Below are 15,684 nucleotides of genomic sequence, written 5' to 3' on the forward strand. Positions count from 1 at the left end.
GGACCGGGCTCTACATGCCAATGGTTATTCCAGCTCAGACATCAGAAGGGCTGCCAGGCCCAGAAAAATCCAGAGGAGTGAAGACAAGCAGCCACACAAAGGGAAGGTATTTTTACCACACATCAAAGGAGTCACAGACAAAATAGGGAAAGTGGTGAGGAAGCACAACCTGCAAATGGCTTATAAACTGACGAAGAAAATCCAGCAAATGCTTTGCTCAGCCAAGGACCAGAGAGACCCTCTCACAGCCGCAGGAGTTTACTGCATACCATGCAGCAGTGGACAAGTCTACATAGGGACCACCAAACGCAGTGTGCAAACAAGAATCAAGGAACACGAGAGGCACTGCAGACTGGGCCAGCCAGAAAAAGCAGCAGTAGCAGAACATGCCACAAACCATCCTGGGCATAAAATACTGTTTGAAAACACTGAAGTTCTGGACCATGCCAACCACTACCATGTCAGGATGCACAGGGAAGCCACTGAAATCCACAAACACCTGGACAATTTCAACCGGAAAGAAGAAACCCTTAAAGTGAACAAAATTTGGCTACCAGTCCTGAGGAATAGCAAAATAAGGACGCAGCAAATGCAAATGGGAAACCATTCAGAGTCAGGGGCTTTCCCAGCAGATAATAATCACCAATTAGCAGACATTAATCCTCATTTGCATTAGCCTCCCAGCCTGAGGCCAGCCATCAACACTGAACAATACACATGCAAATCACTCCTGCATTCCCAGGCTCACACAGTATATATGCACCCAATTTTTCCAGGCAAAGCATTCTCTGAAGATGCCAGCCACAGATGCTGGCGAAATATCAGAAAGAAACTCTGCTAGAACATGGCCACATAGCCCGAAAAACCCACAAAAAACTATACTGTCTAAGCAGTTTACAACTGTAAGCTAATTTTCCCCCAACAATCTGGGTACTCATTTTAGCGACCTCGGAAGGATGCAAGCCTGAGTCAAGCTTGAGCCCTTTTGCTGGTCTTGAACTCGCAATCTTGTGGTTTTGAGTGAGTGGTTGAAGTACAGGCATTTAACCACTTCGCCACCAGGGTTCCTTTAGACATTTGCAATAATTCATTCTTAAGGGTTTTTTTTTCACTCTAATTTTCTTATGTCTTAATAGTAAACCAGGAGAACAAATAAAATGTGCTTGAAATGAACACATCCAGTCAAACTTACTCTATTTCTGTAAGAGGATCAACAGTTACCGATAAAGGCCTGCTCAGCTTTCCAAATTCAATTTCTCAAGTCTTGATCTACCTCAGACCTTCTTTCTTGATTTTTTTCTGCAACACCATTCTAAGTGGCTCAATCAAGTGCACTTTTCTTTTATCCCCTTAACCATTCCCATCTGTAACTCTAATTTCTATCTCCTCTATCTTCCACTATCACTTACATGCACTGTTTTCATCCTTCAATTCTGAGACAGTAATCAAGGAAGTATGGGACGCAGTAGCTCAGGGCTTAGGACGCTGACTCAGAAGATCAGCAGGAGGGCAGTTTGAGGCTGAGGTGCCACATGAAAGTGAGCTCGGGTCACTAGTTCCAGCTTCTGCCAACCTAGCAGTTTGAAAGCATGTAAAAGTGCAAGTAGATAAACAGGTACCACTTCAGTGGGAAGGTAACAGTGTTCCGCGCAGTCATGCTGACCATACGACCATGAGTTGTCTTTGATAACTATGGCTCCCTTGCCTTAATAACAGAGATGAGCACTGCACCCTACAGTCGGACACGACAATCTTGTCAAAGGGGAAACCTTTACCTTTACCTTGTCATGTTCTGTCAGCATATTGTAGTGGTTTCAGCGTTGGACTACAATTTTGGAGACCAGGGTTTGAATCTTGGCCATGAAAATATGCTGGGTGATCTTGGTTAAGTCACACACTCTCAGCTTCAGAGGTAAGCACTGATGACAAACTCCCTCTGTACAAATCTCACCAAGAAAACCCCATGGTAGGTTTGCCTTAGACTTTCCATTAAGTCAGAAATGAACTGAAGGCACACAACCACAACAATGGTTTGTGATGGGGCCTCTGGAACCTGTCCACTACTGCTTTCAGTGTAAGCTATCTGGGCTTCAATTTTCACCTTCCTCATGCCTTCTGACCCTCCTGGGTCAAAGCAGATCCTAAAAGAAATTGCAACATTTTAACTGTCCCATCCAACAAAAAATGACTACGCATTGCACTCCTTAATTTGAAAGGGCAGAAGCAAAAGTAATACTAGCTTGAGGTGCAAAGCCCAGAATGAATATCAACAAGTTTTCACTCAGCCATTGGTGCAGAACATCTGTTTCAGCAAACTATACTTTCTGTTAACCCAGGCCATAGACTCTTGCAGGCCAATGAAATGTGATAAGATAAACTTATTTTGTCCTCCAAGAAATGTCTCAACTGAATGACTGGCAAGATTTTAGGAAGGTTATTATGCTACAGATGCCAGAGAAGGAAAGCTTATATATGTAACAAGCATAAAGATACAGAATGAACACTGATCAGGATTTTCTTGCCTTTTAAGAAATACCTTCCATGCATTTTCTCATTTTCTCTTAAGGATCATAAACCTTCACTGGCAACAGATAATTTCTTAGATGAATATTTTACTAGCGATTCACAAAAGTATACAACTACAGCTCAGAATGTAGGAAGAGAAGAGAAATAATGTACGTTGCTTATGTGGAAGCAACACACACACAAATGTGGCATAATTTGTCTTAACTAGACTTGGATATTGTTCACCAGATGATGCTAAGATATATTCCTTACAAGTCAATGCAAATGCCTGTTATCATCATGTAATTTTTTAAAATTGTATTTAATGCTGTCTATTTTACCCTGCAGATTTAATATATGTAATACCACAGTGGGTGCAGAGAAATTTAAACACTAGAAATGTTTTGTTAAGTTTATTTTAGGATCACAATGTTTAAATGTATCATTGTGTTTGTTTCTTAAAATATGTATGAGGCAAAATATATGAATGGCATTCTGCATAGCTGAGTGGCGTCTCTTTGACTCCCACGCATGAAAATTTGAATTAAAAGAAACATTTCATATACAAGGAACACAATGTTCTTAAAGAGAGTTCTAAGGACTGAAGACAGAGTAAAACAAAAACAAATAACAAATAAGTATTGTAAGGTATGTATGCTATACAGCCAAAAAACACCTCTTTCAGCAGACATTATTGTTCCAGTATATCTATCTGCCTTAGAATGAAAAATGAAGTGTGGCTCTATAAAAATTATGCCCTTTACAACAAACCTTCATACTTGGATAATCATTCTAATCAGAGGAAAACTGGTGGCATTTATGTGAAAGACATGACGCATGGGAATATTGCAAAAGTAGGATGAGAATATGTGGTGCTTCAGATATTGTTGGACTGTAATTTCTTTCAACTTCTTATGAGTGTCTATGTCAGCTAGGGCTGATGGAAGCTGGACTGCAGTCCAGCAACTTCTGGAAGGATGAACATTTCTCACTCTTGTTGCCTCCTCAGAAACAAAGGACAGTTTTCCATCTAGACAACTGCATAGCTGAAGGTAGTTACAATAAGACTATAGAAAGCCATTCAACAAGAACAAATGATTTTATAGGCCTTCTACCTGGTAGTCATGATACTTGTTAAGCTATTTATATTACTGATATTTTCTCTCCCCATTCTGAGAAATTTAATAATGTTTAAGCTGCTTGCCAATAGAGAAAACAACAACTCTGTCTTTCACATATCCAACATGCAAAGGGAAGTCATACTGAAGGAATGTCATATTGAGGATGGAGCAAAGCTTGTTTTCTGCTGCTCCAGAGATCTGGACCTGGACCAATGGATTCAAGCTACAGGAAAAGAGATTCCACCTAAACATTATGAGGAACTTCCTGACAGTAAGGGCTGTTCAACAATGGAACACACTCCCTCATAGAGTGCTGGAGGATCATCAGGTGCAGCAGATTGGACGAATAAACAAATGGACATAAATGCAATTATATTGGTGGAGCTCAGAGAATTTAAGAAAAACTTTAAGTTGCAAATAAGGGAAGAGCAAAAAAGCTTGAGAGAAGAGATCAGAAGAGACATGCAGGAGGAAATTAATGGACTCTCGAAAAAAATAGATATTCAAGACATCTATTAGAGCCATTATATCCATTATTTAATTCTATAAGTGTAGAAGGAATCCCTCAGACATGGGAATCAGCTTGTATTACACTAATACCTAAGGAAGGAAAAGATGACATGTTTATGGAAAATTATAGACCAATAAGTTTGTTGAACAATGATTACAAATTATATACACAAATCTGGGTAAACAGATTGAAAGAAATACTACCATCAGTAAGTGAGAAAGAGCAAAATGGTTTCCTTCCAGGTCGATATATTAGAAATAATATAAGAGCAATATTGGATAGTTTAGAATACTACACAGTCAGCAATGAGAAAAAAGGAGCATTGATAGCCATCAATATGGAAAAAGCTTTCGATTGTGTAAGGTGGGATTTTCTGTTACAAGTTTTAAAGAGAATGGATATGGGCACAAATTTTATAAAGGTAATAGAGCAGATATACAATCACCAAAAGCTTATTTAGTTATTAACAAGGAAAGGTCTCAAGAATTCTTTATCAATAAAGGTACGAGGCAAGGATTCCCCATGTCCCCACTATTATTTGTAATGATAATAGAAATTTTACTAACATCAATTAAACTGAACCCAAAGATCAAAGGTATCAAGATTAAAGGGCAAGATACAAAAATAAGAGCCTTTGCAGACAATATAGTGGTAGTCTTGGAAGACCCTACACAAAATATGGATGAACTATTTCAAGATCTAAAGGAATTTGGCAAATATTCAGGTTTGAAAGTTAACAAAGGGAAGATGGTGATGATAACCAAAAACATGTCTAAAAAAGAGAAGAGTCTCCTAAAAGAGAAATCGTGCTGCAAGGTAGAGAGAAAAATTAAGTATCTAGGAACAATCTAAAATTGTTTAATAATAATTATGTAGCTAGTTGGAAAAGAGTAAAAGAAAATCTAATAAGATGGAACAAATTAAATCTCTCTTTATTAGGGAGAATTACGGTAATCAAGATGCGAATCCTCCCCAAACTATTGTATTTGCTATTAAATCTTCCAATTGAAATCAAAGGGGAATGGGAATTGGAACTCAGGAAATTCATATGGAAAGGACAGAAATAAAAATTAAATGGTTGGTTCTAAAGGATAAGAAGGAAAAAGGAGGAAACTCAGTAGCAGATTTGATATTATTGGGCATGTAGTTTGATTTGGATTCAGAACTGGATTAAATAAGAGGACAAAGAGCAACTTAATTTGGAAGCAATACATTTGGCTGGCATGCCTTTTTAGGCTATGATAAATTAAAATGTAATGGAGACTTTGGCCTGTTACAGACTGCCAAAATAAAGCTGCTTTGGGTCTCTTTGGAGGTATGCTATTTAAATGATGCATGCATCCTAAGAATCCAGAAGCTGCACCAAAAGCTGCACTCCAGTGCTTAGGAATGGAGTGTGGCTTTGGTGCGACCTCCGGACTCTTGGGACCCATGCATCATTTAAATAGCATACCTCCAAAGAGACCCAAAGCAGCTTTATTTTGGCAGTCTGTAACAGGCCTTTATAAACCATCCAGTCAGGAGATCCTTATTATTTACATGGAGGAAAATTAAAGCAAAATTTTATTATAAATTACCTATATGGATTTCCGCTATGGAAGATGGGTAGAGGGTAATGAATGGCTTACATATAAAAATGCAATTAAGAAGGAGCATTTAGGCAATACAGATTTAAGATCGAGAGAGGAATTAAACAAAAAGAGATACAGCGTGCCCGCGCCATACGCAGGCGCGCCATACGCAGCCTTGAGCATACGCGCTCAAGCCGCGGGACGAGTGCGGGGCGGCGCGTCCCATTCAATTGAATGGGCGTGTGCGCCCGTTGCGCCCCGTGCACTCCCGCGCCGCCGCGCACAAGCCCCATTGTTTCCAATGGGGCTCGAGCATAGGTGGAATTAGCCTTACGCGGCGGGATCAGGAACGGATCCCCCGTGTAAGGCAAGGACGGACTGTACAATATTAGCTGGTTCAATTATTTACAGTTAAGACAAAGATATACGGAAGATAAGAAGACAATAGGTATCAAAAGAAGTCTGAATGAACTAGACAAAATAATTTGGCAGTCAGATTAAAAAAAAGGTATCAAAGCTGTATAATTTGTTACTAAGCAGACATATGAAACAAGAGATGGTAAAAGATTATATGATTAAATGGATCTGGGGCATGGGAGGTAAGACTGAAATTGAAGAATGGCAAAATACATGGAAAAGAACGAATAAATTCACAGTGGTGCAAAACCTAAAAAAGAACCACATGAAAATGAATAGGTGGTATTATACACCGTGGACATTTTTCAAAATCTGTAGGTTAGAATAAGGGCTATGCTGGAGGTGTAATAAAGAGAAAGGGACAATTTTTCATGTGTGGTGGCAATGTGTAGAAATTCAGAAATTTTGGAGGGAAGTTCATGAGACAGTTCAACAAATCTTTGGGATAAAATTCCCAGTGAATTCCAAATTATGCTTACTTAACACAGACAGGCCAAAATAAAGCTGCTTCGAGTCACTTTGGAGGTATGGTATTTCAATGATGCATGCATCCTAAGAGTCCAAAAGCCGCACCAAAGCCACGCTCCAGCCCTAAGGACTGGAGTGCAGCTTTGGTGTGGCTTCCAGACTCTTAGGACTCATGTATCATTGAAATACCATATCTCCAAAGTGACTCGAAGCAGCTTTATTTTGGCCTGTCTGTAACAGGCCATACCTTCGATTTTGAAAACACAGGACGAAAGCAAATATTGGAGGATAATTTTGTATTTAGTTACAGCGGTGAGAATTTCAATAGCTAGATTATGGAAATCAGAAGCAAGACCAACCTCGGATGATTGGATGCAAAAAGTGAATGAGTACATAGAATTAGATACGATATCTTGTCAAGTACAAGATCAAGATACAATGGGGAAAAAAGATGACTGGAAAAAAGTTCTGGCTTTATGGGAAACCAGATGGAATATAAAAACAGATATATTGGATATTTAACAGTTTAAATTTCTGTGATGGTAACATACTGAACTTCTTTCCTCTCATAATCTGTATGTAATCTTTTTATTGTTACAGGCTTGTAGATGAACAAATGACACCTCTGACAAAGCATCCTTTATAAAAAATAAGAGCTGGGGATTTAAAAACCTTAAACATGTATTAGACAATTAAACTAGCATAAGACTGCTTTGTTAAGAAATTAAATTAAGAGAATGTATATTGAATGAGTTAGAGTTGATTTCTGTATTTGTTATACTGTACATAATACATAACAAGATAGATGGTTTCTTTAATATTTCAAGAAAAAAGAACTCTTCAAAATTCTAAGAACTTAAGGAAGATTGAAGAAAATTTATTAAGATAAGAGAACAAAAATGTGATTTCATTTGAAATTCTGTTGTGAAATGATTTTATTATATATAACTAATAAAGACTATTAAAAAACAACAACGTAAAGAGCCAACCAGTCAGAATCCATACAGCTACAGAACTTCCAGTATCTGTAAATAGTCATACAGACCAAACGAAGGGGGAAAATATATTCAGAATATATATGCCATTGCCTGTCTTGAGCCAATGCAAAAGGCAAGGTTAAAAATACGGGCATGCATATATATATATATATATATATATATATATATTCCAGAAGCCTCATTTAGGGAAGAAATCGCCCTTTTTTATTCTAAAGCAATAAAAAAAAGACCTGCTCCAGTAAGGCATGAACATGCAAAGGACTAGTACCAAACTGGGTATACAATACAGAGCTACAAATTAAATATTTTAATGAGGTACTTTAGTAACTACTTTGGGAATGATTGTAGCTGTAATTCTCTTCAGAACAATGTAAAGGGACTTCTGTACTGTATGTTACTTGTTTTAGGGTTTTTTAGATTTAGGAGATTATCACCCTGCTTTCCCCCCGATCTGGGCAGGGACTGAGACTGGGCTGGGACCATGTATTACAACACAGCTCCGTGCCCAGATCGGAACCATCCCGTACCCAATTGAAATGTTTTCCATTACTTTGCTACGAATGGAAAAGAAGTGTTTTTAGCTAAGTATGGTTGAAGTCCTGATCTAGCACAGGATGATAACGATCTGGGCACAGAGCCGCGCACTAAGACATGGTCCTAACCCAGTCTCAGCTCATACCCAGATCGGGAAAAGACAGCCAGTACGATAATCTCCTTAGTCTGATAAATGGGACAGGAGGAGGAATATTCACATGAGTGGATATCTCATCCTGTTTCTTTGTGGGGTTTTAGTGTTTTAATTACCCCACCAGGAAAACCAATACTGGCAGGTTTTTTCCCAATTCAGAGGAGATCTCTGTCATTACACAGCCCCCTCACATACATTTCTTCTGCTGCTGGAGGCCAGACCAATGTGCTATACCCTAACCATCACCACCTGGTTTGGTGGGGGCATCAGGAACGCTTATGTATCAGTAAACTTCAAATGAACTTACAGGTGGATACTTAGTTATGCTTACAAATTTACACTCATTGGGCCATCTATACTACAGTTGCCCCTTCTAACTCGCAGATCTGAGATCTGCGACCTTGAATATCCACAGAGGGGTGACTTCCATCATTTTCAATGGCGTAAGCACACAGGCCCCCCAAACACGGGCATGCTGCATTCAAGATTATGGGGCAGGGGTAGGCAACCTACGGCCCGCGGGCTGAATCCGGCCTGGCGAGGCCTTGGGACCGGCCCCAGCCCGGTCCTGCCGCCAGGGCCTTTGGCCTCTCGTGCGAGGGGGCAAGGGGGGCAATTGTCTATAGAAGCCTCAGAAACATGCATTTATATTAACATTTTTTAAAAAATCAACAATTTTTTTCGCGTGTCCTCCATTTTTAAAAGTGTCCTCCATTTGAAAATTTTGTCCTACATTTGTCCCAGTTTATTTATGTATTTAATTTTTTAAAAAATTATTTAATTATTTATTTTTTGCCTCCGGCCCCCCAGTTGTCTGAGGGACAGCAACCCGGGCCCCGGCTCAAAAAGGTTGCCTACCCCTGCTATGGGGCTTGAATATGCGGAAACCTCCATTTTCACAGCCAACTGTATATACTTATAGTAGATCCTGCTCCAAGTGAGTCCACCAAACCATTTTATTAATCCATATTTCATTTACTAATCAATATTAATTCATTTTATTAAACACAACTGATTAAAAGCAGCCTTAAAATCTGAAACCAGTCAGTAAAATCAGACAAATCAGGCTATATTTCTTGGAAAGAAAAACATACATTGCAGGTGTAAAAACAATTGTTTGCTTATTTGTTTGTATATCTGTACAGTTGTACTTACAGCATTCCTAAAATTTCTGGTAATACTGATACTTAGACACACCTGTTGTTTTTAAGTACAAACATATCCCAAAGTGTTGTCTAATTTATACTTCCAGTTGACCTTTAAAGTATGGTTGACTTTACTAACACATCTCCATGTTAAGTGACCTCATGCAGATGTACTACATTTTTTTACATACTGTTTAGTTTATCACATCCAACTGGTAAATAAGAAGCTCTTACAAGCCGATTCATATTTTGTAAAATCCTTTTTAACTATGCCAGACTCATTTAGCTTTTTTATAAAAGAAATTATTGCAAAACAAATCCTGTGAAAAAATTGCAATTGAATTGAAAGAAAAATAAAGAGACAAGAAAACCACCCACTTACTGTTTCCAATGCTGTTATTCGTTCCTGCAAATTAGAAAGAAAACAAAACATTATCAGACCACATAAGGAGACCACCAAAGAAATAAGAAATATGCATAAACACACCTGTACAAAACATTTCACAGCTCTTTTACAAGGTGTGGCAATATAGGATTGCCTTTACATAAGGTGGTGTTGGTATTTCTGCTTTGGATGCTAAAGGAACAAACAAGCCTGGTCAATGAAGCTATGGTAAAATTTGAAACTTTACTATTTTAACTCTAAGGAAAATTAAAAAATGAAGACAACTGTGTTGAACCACATCTATATAAATAAGTGGATTATATTTGTGTGTGTACAGTATAGAACCATGGTGTCAGTTTCTCCTCTGAGTAAGGTAATGTTTAAAATTTTATAACAAAGGCTCTTACCATATATGGAGCAAGAACTGCCAGATGTCCAAGAGGGGTTCAGGGAAGTAAGAAGCACCAGGGATCATATAGCATATATACACTGAATAATGGAACACACTAAGGAGTTCCAAAAGAAAACCAGCCTATGCTTTATAGACTATAGCAAAGCATTTGATTGCATTTTTGTTGTTGTGTGCCTTCAAGATGTTTCTGACTTATGGTGACCCCAAGGTAAACCTATCATGGGGTTTTCTTGGCAAATTTCTTCCGGGGGTGTGTGTGTCATTGCCATCTTCTGAAGCTGAGAGAGTGTAACTTGCCCAAGGTCACCCAGTGGGTTTCCATGGCCGGGCCGGGAGTCAAACTATGGTCTCCAGAGTCCTAGTCCAATGTTCAAACCACTACACCACACTGGTTGGTTGATTATATAGATCAGGGGTCGGCAACCTACGGCCTGCACGCCGGATCCGGCCCGCTGAGGTCTTTCTACCAGCCCCCGCGCAGTCCTGCCGCCGATTCCGCGCCGCTCCGGGCGCCATTTTGTTTTTCAAAATGGCAGCCGAAGTCTCGCGTGAACTTTCCCAGGACGGGAAAGGTCGTGCGAGACTTCGCCGCCATTTTGAAAAAGAAAATGGCGGCGGAGGAAGAAGAGGAGGGCCGCGCGGCCTGGGGTGGAGGAGGCAAAGGATGAAGACCGGCGCCCACCTCCCCGCGCGGACCTCCCCGCCGGAGGAAGAGCAGGAGGAGGCAGCAGAAGGAGGAAGAGGAGGAAGAGGAGATGGAGGTAGCAGGAGGAGGAAGAGGAGGGAGGAAGAGCAGGAGGAGGCAGCAGAAGGAGGAAGAAGAGGAAGAGGAGATGGGGCAGCAGGAGGAGGCAGCAGAAGGAGGAAGAAGAGGAAGAGGATATGGGGCAGCAGGAGGAGGAAGAGGAGGGAGGAAGAGCAGGAGGAGGCAGCAGAAGGAGGAAGAAGAGGAAGAGGAGATGGGGGCAGCAGGAGGAGGAAGAGGAGGGAGGAAGAGCAGGAAGAGGCAGCAGAAGGAGGAAGAAGAGGAGATGGGGCAGCAGGAGGAGGAAGAGGAGGGAGGAAGAGCAGGAGGAGGCAGCAGAAGGAGGAAGAAGAGGAAGAGGAGATGGGGGCAGCAGGAGGAGGAAGAGGAGATGGGGCAGCAGGAGGAAGAGGAGAGAGGAAGAGCAGGAGGAGGAAGAGGAGGAAGAGGAGATGGGGGCAGCAGGAGGAGGAAGAGGAGAAGGTGGTGAGTGGCCAGAGGCCACATGGGTTTTTTTGTTTTATTTTGCATTCTTTTTAATTGCTAACAAGTCTCCCTGCTTTGACAATGATAGTGTGATGATGATGATGATGATATTGATGATGACGATGATGATATAAGCCAGCTTGAGAGGCATGGAGGCACTATTTCTGAAGCCAAGAGAGTGTCACCTTCCAAAGTGTGTTTTGTGTGCTTTTAATGCTAACAAGTCTCCCTTGCTTTGACAATGATAGTGTGGTGGTGATGATGATGAGTCAGCTTGAGAAGCATGCAACTACTGTTTCAGAAGCTGAGAGAGTGTCACCTTGCAAAGTGTGTTTTGTGTGCTTTTAACAAGTCTCCCTTGCTTTGACAATGATAGTGTGGTGATGGTGATGATGAGTCAGCTTGAGAAGCATGCAACTACTGTTTCAGAAGCTGAGAGAGTGTCACCTTGCAAAGTGTGTTTTGTTTGCTTTTAATGCTAACAAGTCTCCCTTGCTTTGACAATGATAGTGTGGTGATGATGATGATGATGATGATATGAGTCAGCTTGAGAGGCATGCACGCACTGTTTCTGAAGCCAAGAGAGTGTGACTTTCCAAAGTGCCTTTTCTGTGTGTTTTTGGTTCTTTAATGGTGATATTGATATCAGAAAGCCTCTGAGGCAAGGCCAATGTAAATTGCTGTGATTTTTACAAACCCATGCGCAGTGAAGAAAAACCAAAGTCCCTTGACCAAGTACACACTTCTGAGAAGTACACTTGGTGCAAGAACGGTGAAACCACCTTGACATGTTCAATATGCATAGCCATGTTAAACCATGCTAAGTGTTAAACCCAAGGGGTTTGGTTATGGAATAAGCCTCTGAAATATGCAAGAGGCCATGTTAAGTAAAGCCATGTGAAATGCACAACTGTGCTGTTGTGTGTGTTTTGGAATGCAGGTTGGGGGTGTTTGTCCAGAAAGGGACCGAGGAGGAGAGGGCGGGCACACACCTCCTCCTCCTTGCAGGGCTTCGGTGGAGGCTCCGCCCCTGGAGGGTGGCTACGGCCCAGAGGGTGGAGGCTCCACCCCTAGCATGCAGCCCTGCCCCGGAGGGTGGAAGCTCCACCCCCGGCTTCGGCCCCCCGACTTGTCTGAGGGACACCAACCCGGCCCCCAGCTCCAAAAGGTTGCCTACCCCTGTACTAGGTAGATGAACAGGAAGCCAAACAATGCAGTAGAGTGGTAGGTTAAGGGTGTGTGTGTGTGTTTGTGTGTGTGTGTGTGTGTGTGTGTTCTATTTTCTTTTTCTATATTTTTCCTCCCCCTCCTCTCTTTTTATTCCTTTTTATAATACTTTGCTATTCTATTATTATCTATAATAATTATATGTAAATCTAAATGTGTGTTTTAAATATATGTTCTATGTATAATTATGTGTACTTTCTTATTATTTCTGCAAAAACTACACACACACACACACACACACACACACACACTTTCCCTCCTGTAACTTAACATCATTAGACCTGGTCCTACCCACCGGGACAGCAGAGAACAGGCCTGCCCCTCTTCTCAGTGACAGCCCTACAGTGCAGGCAAAATCAACTTCTGATTTTGTTTCTTGATGTTTTGGGAGCTGAGATGGTACAAGTCTATCAAGCCCTGGGGGCACAATGGTTAAATGCTGGTACTTGAACCACAATATTGTGAGTTCCATCCCAAGGCTCGAAGGCTGACTCAGCCTTCCATCCTGTCATAAAATGAGTACCCAGCTTGTTGGGGGCAATTGGCTTACAGATTGTAAACTGCTTAGAGAGTGCTGAGTTCACTGATAAGCAGTATAGAAATGTAAATGCTATTGCTAAGGTCTCCAAACACAAAACTGCCACCCATGAGCAGGAATGACACATCTTTCTTTAGTGGGAGGAGGGGGTTTCCAGAGATCTACAGGCTCCAAAACCATCTTTGGACTCCTATGCAGCCTGCAAGCCACATGATGCCAAGCCCTCCCCACCCCCACCTCTCTCATCTAGACATGTATCTCCCATCATTTCCCCTAGATCTGGACTCAAAAACACCTTACAAAAATTTTAAAAATTACAAACAAAAGCATATATAGGTAAAGACATACAAAATGTTATTGCTAAAATACCATTAGACTATCTGTAGAATTAAAAAACTATTTAAAACATGTCCACTGCAAAAGCAAGAAATAAAAATAGAGTGGCACACTATTTAAAGACCTCTCCTCGCAAATAAGCAGGTCCCAAAATCCAGCCTGAACTTTCAGTTTTCATCTGCCAACAGAGGAACAGGACAGAGGCAACCAGTCTAGCCTCCCTGGGAAGGGAGTTGCAGAGGCTGGCAGCAGTATGCTGCTTGGAAATAGCTCAATTCAACAATCTGGTCATTTATTATTCCATCTAAACTGGGAACTAAGGGTGCTTTAAATGAATGCTCACTGAAACAAGCCAGGATGAGAAATCCCAGTTTTATCTTGGTTTGCCTCAGTAAACCATAGTTTGAACTAAACACAGTCTGTTCTTGACGAACATAATGAGTAGTTGTTGTACATTGGGGGCAGCAACAGAGGCATCTGATCTCTGCCTTACAGTCATGCCAAATATGCTGAGGAGAGCTCACGGTTGTTTCCTCGTCCCAGTTTATACAGCACTGAACAAGGGTTACCTAGCTAGCCTTTGCTCTCCTCTCTGTCTTTGGTATACAGTAGCTGTGAAAGGAAATCATTTGCATCTATGTGCCAGAGCAGAGATAAAATATACTTTAATAATTATATGTATATCCTGCCTTTTCTCTAATCTTTAACAACCATGTTACTACACTGATCAGACTGAGACAGAGTGACTTACCCAAGGAATTTCATGCCCCACCACAGACTAAAAACTGAACCTCCCATCTCTCAGTCCAATAATCTAACCATGACACTACACTGGCTCCCTTATCCATTATTTGTGATAAATGCTGCCTACTGCCTTAACAGCAGCTGAGACTGTAAATAGACAGAGAAGCCATTGTCATGTTAATCATGTTTATCACTTTCTAAGCAGAGGGTACACATGAAAGAAACTGACCTAATCATGGGTTGCTCAGTATGCAATTAATGTAGTAAAAAGGTTTGCAACCAGCGTGGTGTAGTGGTTTGAGTGTTGAACTATGACTCTGGAGGCCGAGTTTGAATCATAGAAATGATTCAAGTCATATAAATCCACTGGGTGATCTTAGATGAGTCACACTCTCTCAGTCTTAGAGAATGGCAATGGCAACTCTCCTCTAAAGAAACTTGCCAAGAAAGCCTTAGGGTTGCCATAAATTGGAATAACTTGAAGGAATACAACAACAACAGCAACAACAACAAAGGAAATAACCACACAATACTGTACACAGTATAGTATACACTGTATGTATATACTGATAATTCTTCTGTGAGGAAAAGAAGCACAGCAAATTCATTTAAAAATACACAGCAGTTTTTTTGGTTTATGTCTAAATATTCCCAATGGCAGGCCTTTTCTCTCCTATCCCATTTCAATGTGTCTAAATCTGTAGCCTCAAACACTGTGTGCCTGAATGCTTTCCTACCATTTCATTCAATTTGCTCACCTCCATCTGTGAAGAATGACCATTTCTAATCCACATTTCTTTTATCATTCATTCCTCTTTATAACTTTAGACAAACTCCTACTACAACTGCAGCACGCTTCTTTGAAGAACTAGGCCTGTGGTAATTTCATTTTGGATAAAGGAATTGCAAATGAAAACAGGAGGAAAAGCTGGAAACATTCCCTCTGCTCTCATTTATGGAAGTCTTGTGAGGTTATTTGTATGTTTATGGTAGCAAGAGTCATCATGTGACCAAAGACAAAGAGGAATCGCTGGCAGGGCATTTGGTGTGAATTGGGTTCAATTGCCTTGGAATTCAGCCTGGTAATGTGACCAAGATAATCCAATTTGAGGGTCTTCAATAGAGGACATGCAGAACAGCTCACGCATTTGGAAAGAAAGAAGGACCTGTGTGGTTAATGGCTCTGAAGAAGAGCAGGTCATAATTCTGAGCTGAAGATCTACTGAGACAAACCAGCTGTCAATTACAAATATTATACTTACAGACATAGGCTTTATCATAAGACAAGATAAAAGATGAATTATTATTCCCCTCAATTAGAACTCAAAGAATAATAAAATAAAATAAAATCCTATGTCTCCATCCCCCCTCCCCCCATCTAGTACTG

The 15,684-nt window shown here is 40.7% G+C and overlaps 1 protein-coding gene across 5 annotated transcripts in view; it reads right to left on the reverse strand.

Annotated features, from left to right (window-relative positions):
• CEP128 (centrosomal protein 128) overlaps nt 1–15,684 on the reverse strand; it is a 282,591-nt gene that overhangs the window by 47,033 nt on the left and 219,874 nt on the right. For all 5 annotated transcript variants that reach the window (XM_089522329.1, XM_089522332.1, XM_089522331.1 and 2 more), the window contains one exon: nt 9,807–9,830. In XM_089522329.1, coding sequence (XP_089378455.1) covers nt 9,807–9,830 — 24 coding nt within the window. The remainder of the gene's footprint in view (nt 1–9,806; nt 9,831–15,684) is intronic.

The sequence above is a fragment of the Sceloporus occidentalis genome, unplaced genomic scaffold, assembly GCF_023333645.1.
Source record: "Sceloporus occidentalis isolate IW3139 unplaced genomic scaffold, rSceOcc1.0.p SCAF_4, whole genome shotgun sequence".
NCBI lineage: Eukaryota > Metazoa > Chordata > Lepidosauria > Squamata > Phrynosomatidae > Sceloporus > Sceloporus occidentalis.